Source organism: Hyla sarda, chromosome 1, assembly GCF_029499605.1.
Source record: "Hyla sarda isolate aHylSar1 chromosome 1, aHylSar1.hap1, whole genome shotgun sequence".
NCBI classification, from domain to species: Eukaryota; Metazoa; Chordata; class Amphibia; order Anura; family Hylidae; genus Hyla; species Hyla sarda.
Genome location: NC_079189.1, coordinates 240,350,369 through 240,369,084, shown reverse-complemented (window position 1 = coordinate 240,369,084; position 18,716 = coordinate 240,350,369). Strand labels below are relative to the sequence as shown.

General features: G+C 47.3%; 1 protein-coding gene across 13 annotated transcripts in view; it reads right to left on the bottom strand.

Moving 5' to 3' along the window:
• The window catches only part of TEX15 (testis expressed 15, meiosis and synapsis associated), a 153,999-nt gene extending 140,242 nt beyond the window's left edge, over window positions 1–13,757 (bottom strand). For 2 of the 13 annotated variants that reach the window (XM_056569470.1, XM_056569449.1), the window contains exon 1: window positions 12,596–13,757. Coding sequence is in view for 1 of the 13 variants with exons in the window: in XM_056569445.1 (XP_056425420.1) it covers window positions 12,596–12,638 (43 nt within the window). In the remaining 12 variants the exon portion in view is untranslated. The remainder of the gene's footprint in view (window positions 1–12,595) is intronic. The other 11 variants (XM_056569483.1, XM_056569452.1, XM_056569493.1 and 8 more) reach the window with 7 other exon arrangements.
• Between the last annotated feature and the right edge of the window lie 4,959 nt (window positions 13,758–18,716).

Genomic DNA, 18,716 nt, shown 5'->3' with positions numbered 1-18,716 from the left:
AAATATTGGAACATGGAGGTAGGCATCCTTGATGTCCACCAAAGAAAGAAACTCCCCTTGTTCCATGGATGCCACTACTGAACGGAGAGATTCCATTCGGAAGTGGCGGATGAGAAGATGACGGTTGAGACGCTTGAGGTCCAAGATTGGCCGCACAGAACCACCCTTCTTGGGGACCACAAAAAGATTGGAATAGAAACCCCGAAAACGTTCCCCTGGAGGAAAGGGGACAATGACTCCTTGGAGAAGTAGGGACTGGAGGGCCTCCCGAAACTGCTTCGCCAGAGAAGGAGACCGGGGGGCCCGGGACTGAAAAAAAAAATCGATCCCTCGGAAGGGAGGCAAATTCGATTCGGTATCCGTTGGACACCACGTCCCTGACCCAAGAGTCCTGAATGTGTGTGGTCCAGATGTCTCGAAAAAGTAAGAGACGGCCTCCCACTCGAGAAAAATCTGGGTGGGTGGGGGCTTCACTTCATGCGGAAGAGGGTTTGCGGTTGCCCAATTTGGCCGCAAAACGGCCGGAGCGGTTGGTGTCCGACGTCCTAGACGTGCGCGCCCGGAACGAGGGAGCCTTCTTGTCCCACGAAGGCGCCTGCCCAGACCCCTTATTGGGGCCAAAAGTCTGAAAGGACCGGAAGGAAGAGGACTTCCTCTGGGAAGTAGAGCGAGCCTTATTTTGAGGCAACAAGGAACTCTTACCCCCCGTCGCCTCAGAGATAATCTCGTCAAGGTGCTTGCCAAAAAGACGGGTACCAATAAAAGGAAGCTCGGTGAGAGGCCTTTTGGAGGCGGCATCCGCATCCCACGCCTTAAGCCACATGGAACGGCGGAGGGCCACTAGGTGACCCACAGCAAAGGCAGCACAACGGGCTGACTGCATGGAAGCTGTGCACAGAAAGTCCCCAGCTTTAGAGCATTGGAGAACCAAAGCAGACAGATCCTCTGGGGGGGATCCCGCCAGGATACCCTGACGGAGTTTTGAGCACCACACCAATAGTGCCTTGGACACCCATGCAGAGGCGATGGTGGGAAGCAGAGAAGAGCCTGCTGCTTCAGAGGCAAACTTCGCTAAGGACTCCACCTTCTTGTCCGTCGGATCCTTGAAGGCAGCCGTGTCTGCTAGCGGCAGTGTAGTAGCCTTAGAGAGGCGGGAAACTGGTGGATCAACCGAGGGAGGGGAAACCACCTTTGAGACAAGGTCCTTGGCGAATGGGTAACGCACTTGAACCTTCTTCATTCCCGGGAACCTCTTGTCCGGGGGCCTCCATGCAGATTCCAGAAGGGTGTCAAATTCAGCGTGAGAGCTGAACATTTGAGGTGCTGGTTGAGCACGATGAAAGGATACTTCATGTCCGAAGATCCTGGGTCCTCTAAGTGAAAGGTGTCTCTTATGGCCGCAACCAATGAGTTCACCGTTTCAACTGTATCCGAGAGTCAGATGCCGATTCGGAAGCCTCATACGCCAGTTCACCAGGAGCCCAGGAGGGGGGAGACCCTGATCGGGTATGCGGCACTGGCGAGGCAGAGCGGCGACTCCGGGAACGTCCTCTGGAGGAGCGACGTTTGTTACTAGATGACATGGGGGGCGGGACCCACGAGGGGAGTACCCACGTCTACTTGAAAACTCAATGAAAGAGTCAGAAGAAGCACCCCTAGTACGCTTGTGAGAGAGTGAAGCATGTGGAGAAGAGGAGCGGGACCCTTTAGAGGGCCGGCGCAGGGCAGACTTCTTCAAGGCAGACACCACGTCACGGGAGGCCTCAGCCACCGAACGGGAGACTTGAGTCAAGTCAGCCATATACTGGGATAGGGAAGAAACCAAGGCTGGAGGGGCGGCCGAATCTACCGGGACTGAAAGAGCATCAGGGGGTGCCAGGGGGAGCAGGCAGAGCAAGTGGGTTCAGCAGAACCAGGCATTTTGGAATTACAGCTCTTACAGACAAAATAGGAAACTAACGCTCCAGTTGTCTGTTTAGAGGGAGGAACAGTTCTGGGTACGGACATAATGAAAAAAGAACTCTCTCACCCGAGTCTGTGTCCCCAGGGCAGCTGCTGTGAGGAGAACTCCGCTCTAGTGTAGATAGAGAGGGAGAAAAAAAACAGTCAATATCCAGAGAGGGGAGTGCCTGGAGCAGGGGCACTGCTGATTTGCCCCTGCCACCTATAATCGCGCGCACGGCGCTGATTGGAGGACGATTCGCGCCTCCAGTAAGCTCCGGCGGCCCTGTGGGCGGAGCTATACCACTCCGGCCGCCGCAGTGCCGAAGAAGAAAATAGTAATGGCGCCCGCTCCTTGCCCCAAGCGCACATGTCGTCCGCATATGCGCTCGCGGGGAAGTGAGCGGGCGAGACTCATATTCGCCGGCAGCAGTCTGACGCAGCGGCTGTCAGCCGCATAAGTAAAACACACACACACATAAGCATGTGAATAAACTGAGCCCCTTCATCCAAAAATGCCACTGCTCGCCCCAGAAATAAAGATAAAGCCCCTTGTCCAGGCCAGCCCCATTAGACACTGAGAGGTGGGCCAAAAACTGAGGGTCTCTAGAGGTTGCAAGTCTGCACCTAAGGGAGAAAGAGAATATATACTCACCTCAGTCAGAAGAGCTTACCTAATGGAGTCTTCTGTGAGGTCTTCAGTCAGCTTTTTGTCACCTGCATCACACCGAGCTACCATGTGCTAGTGAGGGGAGCAGGGAATAGGGGGACCCAGATCCATGAGGTACAACCCCAGGCGCTGACCGTTGGCGAGAGGGGGTTAACAGCACATATATGCAATGTAAGTGCCCCCTCAATCGCAAGGGGGAAACAGTGAGCCGAAGTTCCTGAGTCCCCACCTGAAAACATGAAAGAAAAAGGAATAAAAAAACTAACACATCCCTAACTAGGAAAATAATAAAACATAAGACCTGGTCTGGAGAATTCCAGACCATGTCCACCTCCTTCAGACACTAAGCTAAAAACTGATTAGCTCAGGGCCTGGAGGCGGGTATATGCTGCTGGGAGAAGCCAAACTTTTTTGGTTGCCATAGAGTCATATGTCCTAGAGACAGCAGCAAACACCCATGGTCTGTGTCGCCCAATGGAGCCGATAGAGATAAAAAAAATTCCACCGGGGTACCTTTTTAAATGGGAAAACATTGGGGACAGCTGACATTAAAAAAGACTAAGAAGTTTTAGTTAAAGGAGAACTCCAGCCAACATTAAAGGGGTACTCCGGCGCTAAGACATATTATCCCCTATACAAAGGATAGGGGATAAGATGCCTGATCGCGGGGGTCCCGCCACTGCTTTGACGCAGCACCCCGTTACCATCAGCCCCCGGAGAATGCTCGCTCCGGGTCTGATGACTGCCGATCACAGGGCCGGAGTATTGTGACGTCACGATCAGGGGGTCCCCAGCGGCGGGACCCCCGCGATCAGCCTTCTTATCCCCCATCCTTTGGATAGGGTATAAGATGTCTTAGTGCTGGAGTACCCCTTTAACTTATTCACTATCCACAGGATATGGGATAAGTAGCTGATCCCGGGGATCCAACAGCTCTTCACTGATAGAGTTGGGGTCCCGTTCCAGAGATGGCAGTGGTCCCAGTGGTCAGACCCCATGCGATCAACTACTTATCTCTTATCCTGTGGATAGGGGATAAGTTAAAGGGGCCGGTGCCATCCGTGCCAGCCGCGGGCCTTGCGGAGAGGACAACTCCAGCGCTACCTATAACGTTGCCGGATACAGGAGATACAGACCGTTACTGCCGGAGGCCTGACAACTCCGTGCCACATCACCGAAACAGCTCCTCTGCCGATACCAGCAATACCAGCAGTCGCAAGGGTGGTGAGTGGTGCTGTGCACCGATGCATTGCCGTGGAATGAGATTTGCCATAGAATGAGATGGTCCGCCTCCATCACATCCTATTGGCTCATTCTTGTCACGTGACATATTTAAACGTCACGCATCGATTCGCACAGTAGTGTCAGTTTGCCTATCACAGGGAGAGGATCTCCTCTCCCTGTGATAGCTGAAGCTGCACAAAGCTCTCATGGCCTCTGTGGGCCGACAGAAGTTCACACATGTACGCAGCTCATACGGCTGGCTCATATACACTTACTCTATTATTACATGTACTGTTGATCCACAGCGCTATCGGGATCCCGATGCCCGATGGCGCTGTCATCAGTGTGCGTCCCCGCAAGCGCCCCACGCCCGCAGCTCTACTCCCCGTCCCCCCCACAGCTGTACTCCCCGCCCCCCGCAGCTCTACTCCCCGTCCCCCCGCAGCTCTACTCCCCGTCCCCCCGCAGCTCTACTCCCCCCCCCCCGCAGCTCTACTCCCCGCCCCCCCGCAGCTCTACTCTCCGTCCCCCCGCAGCTCTACTCCCCGTCCCCTGTTAACGCTCAGGGAGCGATCCACAGCGCTATGGGGATTCCTATGCCCGATGCCGCTGTCATCAGTGTGCGTCCCCGCGAGCGCCCCACACCCGCAGCTCTACTCCCCGTCCCCCGCAGCTCTACTCCCCGTCCCGTTAACGCTCAGGGAGCGGGGAAAAGAAAGTAGAGCAACGGGCGCAGGTAAAGTAGTACTGCGCATGCGCAGCTCTACTTTCTGTTCCCCGCTCCCTGAGCGTTAACGGGACGGGGAGTAGAGCTGCGGGGGGGGGCGGGGAGTAGAGCTGCGGGGGACGGGGAGTACAGCTGCGGGGGGGACGGGGAGTAGAGCTGCGGGCGTGGGGCGCTCGCAGGGACGCACACTGATGACAGCGCCATCGGGCATCGGGATCCCGATAGCGCTGTGGATCAACAGTAAATGTATATGAGGCAGCCGTATGAGCTGCGTACATGTGTGAACTTCTGTCGGGCCACAGAGGCCATGAGAGCTCTGTGCAGCTTCAGCTATCACAGGGAGAGGAGATCCTCTCCCTGTGATAACCAAACTGAGACTACTGTGCGCATCGATGCGTGACGTTTAAATATGTCACGTGACAAGAGAGAGCCAATAGGATGTGATAGAGGCGGACCATCTCATTCTATGGCAAATCTCATTCCACGGCAATGCACCGGACTTTGTTATCCTTCACATCTCATCAAGTAAATCTGTGAGACAGTTTGTTACACTGCACTACCATCGGCTAATACATTGTTTATTGAGATTGGATATTGCTGATTGATTGGATACTGTTACAACAAGCCACTATTTGACAGTGTATTTGGCTACCGGCATCACTTCGTGCTTATAAGAGACTGAGCAGTTAAGCACACTGTTAACTGATCATTATTGATGCCAACATTGGATGAATTGTAGATGCAAGTTTTATTTTATTTTATTCTTTTTATTGAATTATTATTTCATTGATTTTATACATTTTTTACTATTCTACGCTGCGCCTTTTGTCCCATGCAAGGGCCCTGCAGGGACACTAGATACCAGCGAACAACATCACCTTTAACCCCTTAAGGACCGGGGGTTTTTCCGTTTTTGCATTTTCGTTTTTTGCTCCTTGCCTTTAAAAAATCATAACTCTTTCAATTTTGCACCTAAAAATCCATATGATGGCTTATTTTTTGCGCCACCAATTCTACTTTGTAATGACGTCAGTCATTGTGCCCAAAAATCTACAGTGAAACGGGAAAAAAAATCATTGTGAGACAAAATTGAAAAAAAAAACGCCATTTTGTAACTTTTGGGGGCTTCCGTTTCTACGTAGTACATTTTTCGGTAAAAATGACACCTTACCTTTATTCTGTAGGTCCATATGATTAAAATGATACCCTACTTATACAGGTTTGAATTTGTCGCACTTCTGGAAAAAATCATAACTTCATGCAGAAAAATTTATACGTTTAAAATTGTCATCTTCTGACCCCTATAACTTTTTTATTTTTCCGTGTATGGGGCGGTATGAGGGCTCATTTTTTGCGCCGTGATCTGAAGTTTTTAACGGTATCATTTTTGCATTGATAGGACTTATTGATCGCTTTTTATTCATTTTTTCATGATATAGAAAGTGACCAAAAATGCACTATTTTGGACTTTGGAATTTTTTTGCGCGCACGCCATTGACCGTGCGGTTTAATTAACGATATATTTTTATAATTCGGACATTTCCGCACGCGGCGATACCATTTATGTTTATTTTTATTTTTATTTACACTGTGTTTTTTCTTTTATGGGAAAAGGGGGGTGATTCAAACTTTTAATAGGGAAGGGGTTAAATGATGTTTATTCACTTTTTTTTTTGCACTTTTTTTTTGCAGTGTTATAGGTCCCATAGGGACCTATAACACTGCACACACTGATCTTTTACATTGATCACTGGTTTCTCATAAGAAACCAGTGATCGATGATTCTGCCGCATGACTGCTCATGCCTGGATCTCAGGCACTGAGCAGTCATTCGGCGATCGGACAGCGAGGAGGCAGGTAGGGGCCCTCCCGCTGTCCTGTCAGCTGTTCGGGATGCCGCGATTTCACCGCGGCTATCCCGAACAGCCCACTGAGCTAGCCGGCATGCTTTCGGTTTCACTTTAGACGCGGCGTTCAACTTTGAACGCCGCGTCTAAAGGGTTAATAGCGCGCGGCACAGCGATCAATGCCGCGCGCTATTAGCCACGGGTCCCGGCCGTTGTTAGAGGCCGGGCCCGAACCGCTATGACGCGGGGCCACGCCGTGGCCCCGCGTTATAGATCGGGAGTGGACACATGACGTTCCAGTACGTCATGTGTCCTTAAGGGGTTAATAAATATATTATATTTTTTCAATTAATATCTGGATCTCCATCTATTCTTTACATTTCACCAACTTTCTCTCACATATACCTTGAGGACTGGTACCTAGTTGATTCATCAACTAAATAGATTTGTAAATTACTTCTATTTAAAAATCTTAATCCTTCCAGTACTTATCTGCTGCTGTATGCTCCACAGGAAGTTCTTTTCTGTTTGAATTTCCTTTCAGTCTGACCACAGTGCTCTCTGCTGACACCTCTGTCTAGGGCTGGGGCGGTATACCGGTTCATACCGAATACCGAATTTTTTGGGCTGCACGATATGAATTTTCCCCCATACCGCAATACCGGTTGTACCCCTCCCCCTCGGGAATGTGTTATTGTGGAAACTAATCCTATGTGACCCGCCAGCGCTGTTCTGCTCCCCCCAATTAATGATCAGCCCAGCGGGGTACTACTCACAGATGTCACCTTCAAGCACTGCCCTCCTCCTCTTTGTTGGGGGCCGTCGGGTGCTGGAACTCTATACTGTACGCCAGTGGTCTCCAACCTGCAGACCTCCAGATGTTGCAAAACTGGCCGGCTTCTTACATGACAGTGGGCTCAGCCTATCACTGGCCGGGGCGGGACATCGCTCCGGCCGGTGATAGGCTGACGGCTGTCCGGCGTTCCAGTCCCCAGCGTAAGGCCGACATAGGTCAGTTTAAAGTTTATTTTCTGTATCTTTTGCAGCCCGGGCATAGGGATACAGCGTACAGCAGTGGTCTCCAACCTGCGGATCTCCAGCTGTTGCAAAACTACAACTCCCAGCATATCCGGACAGCCGTTGGCTGTCCGGGCATGCTGGGAGTTGTAGTTTTGCAACAACTGGAGGTCCACAGGTTGGAGACCACTGGCGTACAGTGAGTTACATCGCCGGCGGCCCCCAACAAAAAGGAGGAGGGCTGTGCTTGAAGGTGACATCTGTGAGTAGTACCCCGCTGGGCTGATCATTAATTGGGGGAGCAGAACAGTGCTGGCGGGTCACATGATTTGGTGGGGGGCACTGAACACCGCGCATGGGTCACATGATTGTGAGGGGTGGGGGTGAAAATACCGTTCTATACCGTGGAACCGCCGTAAGTTAAAAAAAATACCGTGATACACATATTTGGTCATACCGCCCAGCCCTACCTCTGTCCATGTCAGGAACTGTCCAAAGCATGAGAGGTTTGCTATAGAGATTTGCTCCTACTCGGGACAGTTCCTAAAATGGACAGAGGTGTCAGCAGAGAGCACTGTTTTCAGACAGAAAGGAAATTCAAAAAGAAAAGAACTTACAGCAGCTGATAAGTACTGGAAGGGTTAAGATTTTTAAATAGAAGCCATTTACAAATCTGTTTTTTTTCTTCCAGTGGAGTACCCTTTTAATTTTGGCTGGAGTTCTCCTTCAACAGTAAATTTAGCTGTAGTGACCAGTGTCGGGCAGCTGCTGCCAAGGCAAATAAAATCATGGGGTGCGTCAATAGGGGCATAGATGCCCACGACAAGGAAATAATTCTACCGCTGTACAAATCACTAGTCAGACCACACATGGAATACTGTGTACAGTACTGGGCACCAGTGTACAAGAAAGATATAGTGGAGATGGGGAGGGTTCAAAGACGGGCAACCAGAGTAATACAGGGAATGGGAGGACTAAAGTACTAAAACAGAAAATCGGAATTAGGGCTATTTATAAAAAGACGGCTTAGGGGCGACCTTATATCTATGTATAAATATATCAGGGGGTAGTACAGTATTACATGTAAATAAAGATAACATGCTTTTTACCACACAGCGAACACCATCTAGAAAATCTTTTGGAAAGCCAGGGCCTGTTCAGGTGATTGCAGGGGGTCCCAGCGGTTGGACCCCCCGTTATCTGACACTTATACACTACCCTTTGGATAGGGGGATAAGTTACTTTTCTCTGTGGTACCTCCCTAATAGTTAAAAAAAAAAAAAAAAAAAGGCTCCTAAATTTTTTGCTGGTTTCTAGATTCAATACAAATTTGTGAAACCCTGATATGTTGACAAGGGGTATGTTCACATGATGTGTATCTGCTGCAGAGCAGTTGCAGAAAACCTGTAGCAGATCTTCAGTGTATAAACATAAAATATACTTATTGTTGTAATTTGATATACCCAGGATACCAAAGCATTATTGTCAGTAATAAAATGACAAGCAATTAATTAGGCATGTAGCCGTGGTTCCCCCTTAGCACCCGTCCACCCTCCTCACCTTTGTACTGCTTATCCCGACATGAAGCAATAAAGACATACAGATAATGAAGGCCTCTCAACGTGGTATGTGCTCCGTTTCTTTTCCTTACTTTGGATAGTGATCGTGCCTGTTGTGAATTTTCCATACACGTGAGCACTATCCTGTACTGCCTATAAGGGGATTAGGGATCGACCGACATCGTTTTTTTTAGGGCCGATACCGATAATCGGTGGAGGTTAGGGCCCATAGCCGATAACTTAACCTATATTCCGGTATAGGTTATCGGCTATTTATCCTCCCGCGACACCGCTGCAGATCATTGATTTAAAGCGGGCGCTTTAAATCAATGCACTGCAGTGGCTTTTGCGGTGCCATAGACCGCCGCCGCCACCCGCTACTCTCCCCCTGCCTGTCCGGGGGTCCTATCACCGCCACCCCTGCACGGCCGCACCGCTCTCCCCACCACTGCACCACTCCGTGCCCCCTACCGCCGCGCCGCGTCGCACCCCCCACCTCCCCGGCCCCATTGCCTCCTCCATCCCCTTTTTTATAATTACCTGTGCCCGGGGTCCACTCTACATCTGGCTCCGGTGGCGTCCTCCTGAGCTGTCACTGTGTGCACTGACGGTGACGTTACGTCGCGCACGTCACGTCACTCGTCATTGCGCACAGCGTAACGCAGGACGCAGCAGGAGCCCCGGGAACAGGTAATAATAAAACCGGGGATGGGGGAGGCAATGGGGCCGGGGCGGTACGTGGGGGGTGCGATGCGGTGGGTCGGGGGGGGCGGTTGCGATGAAGTGCGGCGGGTCGGGGGGCGGTCGCGGTGTGGTGGGGGCGGTGCGGGGCATTATCGGCTTATCGGCAAGGTAATTGCCGATACCGATAATGCCCAAAATCGTGATTATCAGCCGATAATATCGGCCAAACCGATAATCGGTCGATCCCTAAAGGGGATGTCAGTGCATACAGGTGTTCTGGACTTTGAATAGTCAAGCACGGCAGGAGATTCAGTTTGAGTGGCAGTGGCGGTGCCGGTGTACTGATCTTGTCACGTTGAAGATAATGACGTCTGTTTCTGTAGTGCATTGTGTCAGAGCGAGCGCCGAGCCAGGAGTGAAGCACACTGCCATGCTTCTTCCGGCTTTATCTAAGTCTCAGCACTGATCAAAACTTTTCACCTATCTGCATGACACGTGAAAGGGTTTCAGAAATAACAGTAAAAACAATACTGGTTTTCCATATATAAATAAGTTCACGGATACCTTATAAATGTACTAGTCCCTTGTGTGCATGAGGTCTGACCCTGTGTAAGACTAACATGGCTAGAGGGTCCATTCACACATACACGATCTGCTGCAGATGAAAACTAAATGATTGAATACATCATCAAATCTGCAGCAGATCCTGTACATGTGAATATTTATCAAGCTGTCTTATGTCAGATTCTCACAACCAATCAGAACTCAGTTTTAATTTTACTAGAACTCATTAATATATGAAATCTGTCTTGTGATTGGACACCAAAGAAAATCTATTAGATAGCTTAATAAACCTCCCCCAGTGTTTTTCACTACTTTTTTTTAATGCAAGTGCATATGACATGGACCAAACAAATACATTTACTATCACACCAGGACAATCCAGTGGTTAGTTTGAACCTCCATATGTAAGGAGCACTGAATCTTATAGCTTTTAGATTGCTTCATTGTGGGGTGACTTCTAAAGTCTACAGGCTAAGCCTGGGTTCACACCACGTTTTTGAAATACAGCTTCCGTATCAGGTTTTTGATATAAAAACGGATTCCTTAAAACCGGACTTAACTGTATCAAAACGTGTGTACAAATTTTTATCCGCATATGGTTAAAAACCGTATACGGTTTGAAAAATGATGTCCGGTTGCATCTGTTTTTTAAGAAATAAACATATACTTTTATAACTTTTCATTCCATTATGAACAAAGTTTCACTTGTTTGATCCTAAGAAAAAAAAACTGTGCAAAATCAAAAACTGGATGGTAAAAACTGGATGGAACCGTACACACATACGGTTCTGTATGATTCCAATTGACTCCCATGTTAAAAAAATAAATAAAAAAAACACGTTTCAATGCGGTTTTTCACCCGGACCAAAAACCGTGGTAGGTTTTGGGTACAATAAAAAAAATGACAAAACCGTACAGGATGCAAAACGGACACAACCGGATGCATTGTTTGGAATACAGTTTTCAATGGAGAGTCAATGCATCCGGTTTTCAATACGGTTCCATAGGGTTTTCAAATTGAAAATGTATATGGGAACTGTATTGCAAAGACGCTAAGCTTCCTATTTAACCACGCTAGTTTCCTATTTATGTACGTGAAAGCCATAGTAGACCAAAGTCACCATACACAGAGATTCAACCATATTCAAAATCATGGCACCCAATGAAGGTAGAGTTCCATGGAACCAGGTCAAGGATTCCCCAAAACACAACAGCAGGAAGACCTGTCACTTTTACAATAGGGATAGTAGAAGGATTTTCAACAGACGACAACCCCAATAAAGTTAAAAAATAATTACTGGATGAAACCTAAGGAGGAATAAGAGTAGGGGTTGCCATTTTTCAAGGTTTCCCTATAGTGGTAAGGTTTTAATTCCTGAGATAGAGGAAGATTTATCAAAACCTGTGTAGAGGAAGAATGGAGCAGTTGCCCATAGCAACCAGATAGCTTCTTTCATTTTAAAAAGACCTCAGAGAAATGAAAGAAGCGATCTGATTGGTTACTATGGTCAACTGAACCATTCTTCCTCTGAACAGGTTTTGATAAATCTCCCCCATAGAGTGTGTTTTGTGAACAAGGCGACCATTTTCCCTTTGTACGGTATGTTCACACAGGACTGAAACGCTGCTGATTTTCCCAATCAACTTAAAATATTAAAGGATAGTCAAAATCTGCAGCATTTCAGCCGTATGTGAACCCATATGGAGACTTCTGCCCGGAAAGTACACAGACTGAGGCAATAAAACATTTTATATATATATTTGCCAAAACCAGGATTGGGTCCAAAACAGACTCTCTGTCAGCTCCATTCCTGATTATGGTAAAAAAAAAAAAAAAGAGAGATCAATCTGGCTGAAACCAAAATGGTCTGATTTGCCAATAACAACCAATCATAGATCAGCTTTTATATGTTAATGAGCCCTGGTAAAATGAAAGCTGAGCTGTGATTGGTTACTATTGGAAAAACCATGCAGATTAGGTCTGGGCCAGTGTAGAACATCTGAACGAACACTAATAAAATTCTATCACACAATGGACATTAGAGACATCTGGGAAGATTTAGCAAAACCTGTGTGGGAAAAGAGAAGTGCAGTTGCCCATAGCAACCAGATTGCTTCTTTCATTTAAAAAAAAAAAAAAAGGAAAAATAAAAGAAGTAACCTGATTTGCCATCTGCTCCACTCTTCCTCTACACAGGTTTTAATAAACCTCCCCAGAGACAGAAACAAAGACATGAGCTCAAAATCGATCACAATACACTGTAAATAGCCAACGAAAGACAGTTTTGGTAAATCTATCCAACTCAGATGACATGTGCCAATACATCAATAACAATGCCAACAAATCAATACAGTCACCTACCAACTAAAGAAGCGTCATGTGGTCCACACAGGGCAGAAATCATGGAGTGCCTACAACCAATACATGAGGCGATCACTAACCTGTAACCGACTCCAACTCCCAGCATCGCTCCCAACACAACTGCCATCAGTCGGAGCACACAGGCGATTGGTACCTCGAGTAGGACCACGCCCACCAATTCACGGACAGTGATTGGTTAGCTCCGCACCTCACGAGCCTCGGTCAATCAGTTGATTGGTCGTTTTAAGCACCAACGCCATAGACCACGCCTACAAAGTAAACCGCGCCCTCACTAGCGGAGCTTGCAGCCTGAATGCACGGTTCACTTCTCTGACTCAACGGCCTTATGCAAGTATATCATTTCTGGGCATCCTCGCGCTTTTTTTAGTTTAGGCTGTGACCTTTCAAGTAACCGCCCAAATAATATGTATAGAGATATAAGCAGCACCAAATATAAGTACAAGCAATGTAACGTCTGTAAAATTGGAAAAATATCCCCGTGCTTCTCCTTACGGAAATTAGGGGAGTGAGCCGAACTTGGTGTAATGCCGCGGAGATCCGTGGGGGACGTGAGCAGTTGTAACGCCGGCGGCCCGCCCTCCCCTATAGGTCTCGGCTGTTCATGTAGAGGGCACCTACCCGACACACACCGGGTCACAATGCCAGGTATCCCAGCTGGGTCGTGTAGGAACCTACCGGAGAAGTCACACAGCTCCGACACACACCTCTAGGACTTCGCCTGCAATATCTCTGGAGAGTGAGGCGAGCTGTCTATGGCGGGGTGAGAGTCGTGAGTCGCGGTGCCCGTGCAGGGTGAGAGAAGCTGGGTTATCCGTAGTAACTGCCATCTCACTATAGCGCTGTTGTGTGCCCGGGAGCCTGTCATGGAGCGGCTTCACACCTGAATATAGACTGAACGTCACTGAAGAGATTTCATGACAGGAATTCCCCTCGGAACCTGCTGTATGTCACCTCAGGATACACCTGCCTTCTCCTGACTATTCCCATGTGGTGAAGTGAACACCATTAACCTCTTGTTTGTCGCTACAATACTAATTCATGTTATTTTAGGCTGCACATATAGGATCAGGTTTTGTGATGTACTTTTGAAGCTAAAACCAGGATTAATAATAAAAAGGATTTTATAGGTTCAATAAAGATCCAAGCACATCATTCTGGTCTGTATTTTTGGAGCTTTAGAGTATGTTCACACGAGCGGATCCACAGCGTATTTTACATTGCAGATCCGCTGCTGAAGGACTGCTACATGGTGCCTTTAGATGTGCCTGCTCGGAGCAGCAATACGCCATTACAAGCAGACACACTGCGATGTGCCACGCGCATGCGCAGTATGCTCGCACATCACAGCAACTCTCGGCCTAGGTCATGGAGCAGGGGGAGCGGCCGCGTTGTGTGCGAGTACACCGCACATGCGCGGTGACTCACACATGGCTTCAGTGTGTCTGCTCGTAGCGGCGTGTTGCCGCTCCAAGCAGGCACCTCTAAAGGCACCATGTAGCAGTCCTTAAGCGGCGGATCCGCAGCGTAAAATATACTGTGGGTCTGCTTGTGTGAACGTACCCTTAGGGTACGTTCACGCGCGCGGATTTTTTAGCGGGTTTCCCGTTATGTATTTGAAAGTGGGGGGCTCTTCTCGGCTGTCAATAGCAGATTTTCCGCGCCGGAATGTACACTGCGGAAAATCCGCCGCAAGCCCCATTGAAGTCAGTAGGGACTGTGGTGGATTTTCCGAAGCGTAAGTTCCGCCATGGAAAATCTGCTGCGGACAACCGAGAAGAGCCCGCCCACTTTCAAATACGCAGCTGAAAATCTGCGCGTGTGAACGTACCCTCAGGCTAAGTTTCCACTTGGTTTTTTTTCTGGCAGTTTTTGGATTTCTGCCACTGCAGTTTTTGAGCCAAAACCAGAAGTGTATTCAAAAGGAATAGGACATATAAAGGAAGGACTTATACTTCTCCTCACTTCTGACTTTGGCTCAAAAACTGCAGTGGCAGTTTTGCAAAAACTGCCAGAAAAAAAAAAAGTGTAAACTTAGCCTTAGGGTCTATTCTGCAGCAGAAATCCTGCACATCAAATCTGCACAGAATACTGTGCTTGTGAATAGACCATAAAGGGGGAGATTTATCAAAACCTGTGCAAAGGAAAAGTTGCCCAGTTGCTGCTATGGGCAACTTTTATTCTGGACAGGTTTTGATAAATCTCCCCCTAAGAGTCTGTTCACATGTACAGTATCCTGAGTATATTTGATGCAGTTTCAATCCTGGCCATCATGTTTCCTCAGGATACTGTACATGTGAATACACCCTAGGGGAAAAGTCACACAGGGTGCATCTGCAGCGTATTTCATGCCACTAAGAGCAGACACACAGCTACCTGGCTGCAGCCTGGAGCTCGCTCTTAAGTGAAATTTAAGTGAAATACGCTGCGATGCCCACCTTGTGACTCTGCCCTAAAACAGTCAGATTACAGCTCAAAAGTAATGAGTTCTTTTTTCTTAAATGTCCACTGTCATTTATAAAAACTTTTGACATGTCAGAAGTTATGATTGACAGGGGTCTCAGTGTTCAGACCTCCACCATTTAGGAGAACGAGATGGGAGAAGTTCACACTTAGGGCGTCCTCTCTTGTCTCTGTGTCACATGATTGAGACACACTCGCAATGTAAATCTATAGAGCATGTCTCTTTCACATGATACAAAGCAGGGAGAGAAGCAGCAGCATTGATTTCTCCCTGCTTGTTCTGATTGGTGCTGATCAAAAATGTCTCTTGGACATGTCAAAAATTTTTGTAAATGAAAGGTACTTTTTAGCGATGGGCTCCATTGAAAAGTGTCTCGTAATTCCCATTCAGACTATGGGAGAAGTTTATCAAAACTTATGCAGAGGAAGAGTGGTGAAGTTGCCCATAGCAACAATCAGATCCCAGCTTTCATATTGTTTAGAGGCAATGGGAGCGCTGTACTGTTTAGAGACGACTGTTCCTGGCTTTTGATAAAAGTGGTTTTCATCATCCTATAACCAGCAATTATGATTACAAAAGTATGGCTGCATTACTGTGATTCACAGCTTTTACACACTGTACATCATTTTGGGGGCTAAATCCTGATGACAATTGTGCTTTAAAAGGGGTTATCCACCAAAAGGAGATTTTAGTACTTACCTGCCAGACAGTAATGAACATGCTTAGGAAGGATCTGTGCTTGCCTTGGAGCTAAATGGCTGTGTTCTGAGTCCACCATAACGCTGCTGCTATCTTTTTGTGAAATGGCTATTTCCTGTTGGAGTTCCTTCCCCCCAACTACAAGTCCCAGGATTTCTTGTTTGTAAGTGTGAGGTCACCTTTCTTCCTCCCACACATCAGCCCCCCCATCCATTGAAACACAGATGAGCTGGCTTCCATGCCGTGCTGTGAACAATATACCAGTGTTTTCTAACCAGGGTGCCTCCAGCAATTGCAAAACTACAATTCCCTGTAGAATGATCTCCCGCCCACCCAGCAGTCACTCCATCCATTGAAGCAGATGGGCTCCTTTGAACACCTGACAGTGATGTAATGTTTCAGGCCACACTGCAACCTGTGAAAACCTGAGATGACACTCCTTTTGTATGCTTTTAAAAATAAACATCAGGGCAAAGATCACATAAGTATTAGGAGATACCCATCAAACACAGGTACAGAAACTATATTATGAACTACACTAACTTTACAGCCCCTGTAGCACATATATAAGTAATAGATTTGTAGGGGTATCTACTAACCCGTATATGTGATCTCCCAAGCTGAATATAGTAAAGAAAGGGGGGAGGTGCACCTCCCCCCAGCCCCTGTAGCACAGTCAAATAAAAAAATTATCAGAAAGAGAGTAGAAATAGGGACAGTTAGGGATTATAAAGAGAGACCGTGTGTATGTACAGGATTCAATCCCCATACAAGAAGAATCATATATTTCCACAGCATATAAGGGGACATCGTAATCACTGCCTCTGATGATCTCATCTGTTGCTACCACAAATCTGCACCCCGCAGCGCGATCTCGGGGTGCTGTGTGTAATCCCTGGCTGGCGGGGGCCTGCCGCACTGCCGGGATCGAAGAAAACTTCGGTCCTGGCAGTTTAACTCTTACAGCCGTGGTCGGAAGCGACCACAAGCTGTAAGGAGTTTTGACAGAGGGAGGGGGCTCCCTCTGTCTCTCTCCTGTAGCACCCCACAACAATCGCGGGGTGCTGCTGCTTACCTGGGCAGCCGGGGGTCTTTACAAGGACCCCCAGGTCTGCCCTGGTTATTGCCTGTCAGGACCTACCAGAGGCGTGTCCTGATATCCTGATGAATACTAAGTATTCCAAAGCTTTAAAAAAAATATAAAATATATAAAAGTGTATAAAAACAATGAGGGACATTTATCAATGTTTGCTTATGTATTCTTTTTTTTAGTAATTTTTTCCTTACTTTTTTTTTGCTTATGTGTGACTTATTTATCAACTGGTTTCAGCCTGTTGATAATTTTCTTTCACGTAAGCAATTTTTACTTTGGTAGTAGCTTTTTCTGCTCCATGTTTGAGCTGGAGTAAATTTAGTCAATTTTTAACCCTGTTGCGACTTTTTTTTGCGCAGTTGCGACTGTCGCAGTTAATAAATACCTGACTACCTGTAGTCCATTTTAAAATTATTACTACGTAGTTACGATTTGGAAAACTTGCTTTTCTCGCTTTCCAGTCAAAATGTCGCACGAAAAATCACGTAGTCGCAGTTGCGACAATTTTGCGACAATTATAGTAAAAGAAAACCTGAGTAAACCCGTTGATAAATGTCCATAATTAAGTATAAAAAAGTGTAAAAGAAAAAAAGTAAAAAAAAGTGTAAAAAAAATAATAGAAACACATTTATTAAATAAATATAATAAAAAATAAAAATGTATAATGTGTAGGATCACACGGCGCACATCCGCAGCATATTACATGCTGTGGATGCCCGCCAACAGTCACAATAATGAGCTCCCTGCTGCGGCTGGGTAGCTTTGTGTGTCCACTAATAGCGGCAGATTTCACGCCGGCAGTCATGAGCTACCCAGCTGCAGCAGTGATCCCGCCCTTGTGACTGCTGGGGGGCATCCGCGGTGTGAAATATGCTGCGGATGCGCTCTATGTGACCCTATATGTTTAAAAATGTCCTCTTCTGACCCCTATAACTTTTTTATTCTTCCGCATATGGGGATGTTTGAGGGCTAATTTTTTTCACCTTGATCTGACGTTTTTATCGGTATCATTTTTGTTTTGATTGGACTTTTTGATCGCTTTTTATTCACTTTTTATGGTATAAAAAGTGATCAAAGATACGCTATTTTGGACTTAGGAGTTTTTTTACGTGTACGCCATAGACCGTGCAGTTTAGTTAACCTTATATTTTTATAGTTCAGACATTTACGCATGCAACGATACCACATGTTTATTTTTATTTACACAGTTTTTTTTTATTGGGAAAAGGGGGGTGATAATGACTTTTATTATGGAAGGGGTTAAATGATCTTTATTAACACTTTATTTTCACTTTTCTTTTTTGCAGTGTTATAGCTCCCATAGGGGGCTATAACACTGCACACACTGAACTTCTACACTGATCACTGCCTGGCAATAGCCGGGCATTGATCAGTGTTATCGCCGCTCAACTGCTCCTGCCTGGATCTCAGGCACGGAGCAGTCATTCGGAGAGCGAGGAGACAGGTAGGGACCCTCCAGCTGTCCTGTAAGCTGTTCGGGACACCGCAATTTCATTGCGGCGGTCCCGAACAGCTCCACTGAGTTAACCGGCACTGTTTACTTTAACTTTAGATGCGGCGATCAACTATGATCGCCGCTTCTGAAGGGTTAATACTGGGCATCACCGCGATCGATGCTGTCCGGTATTAGCCGCGGGTCCCGGCTGTTGATGGCCGCCGGGACCGACGCGATATGACGCGGGGTCAGCGTGTGACCCCGCGTTCTATCGCGGGAGCCCGCTCATGACGTATGCACACGTCATGTAGCGGGAAGGGGTTAAAGAGGAGGATGTCAATGTGCCTTCTGGTCTGAGCAGCTCTGGAGCAAGTGACACTGGTGCTGGATC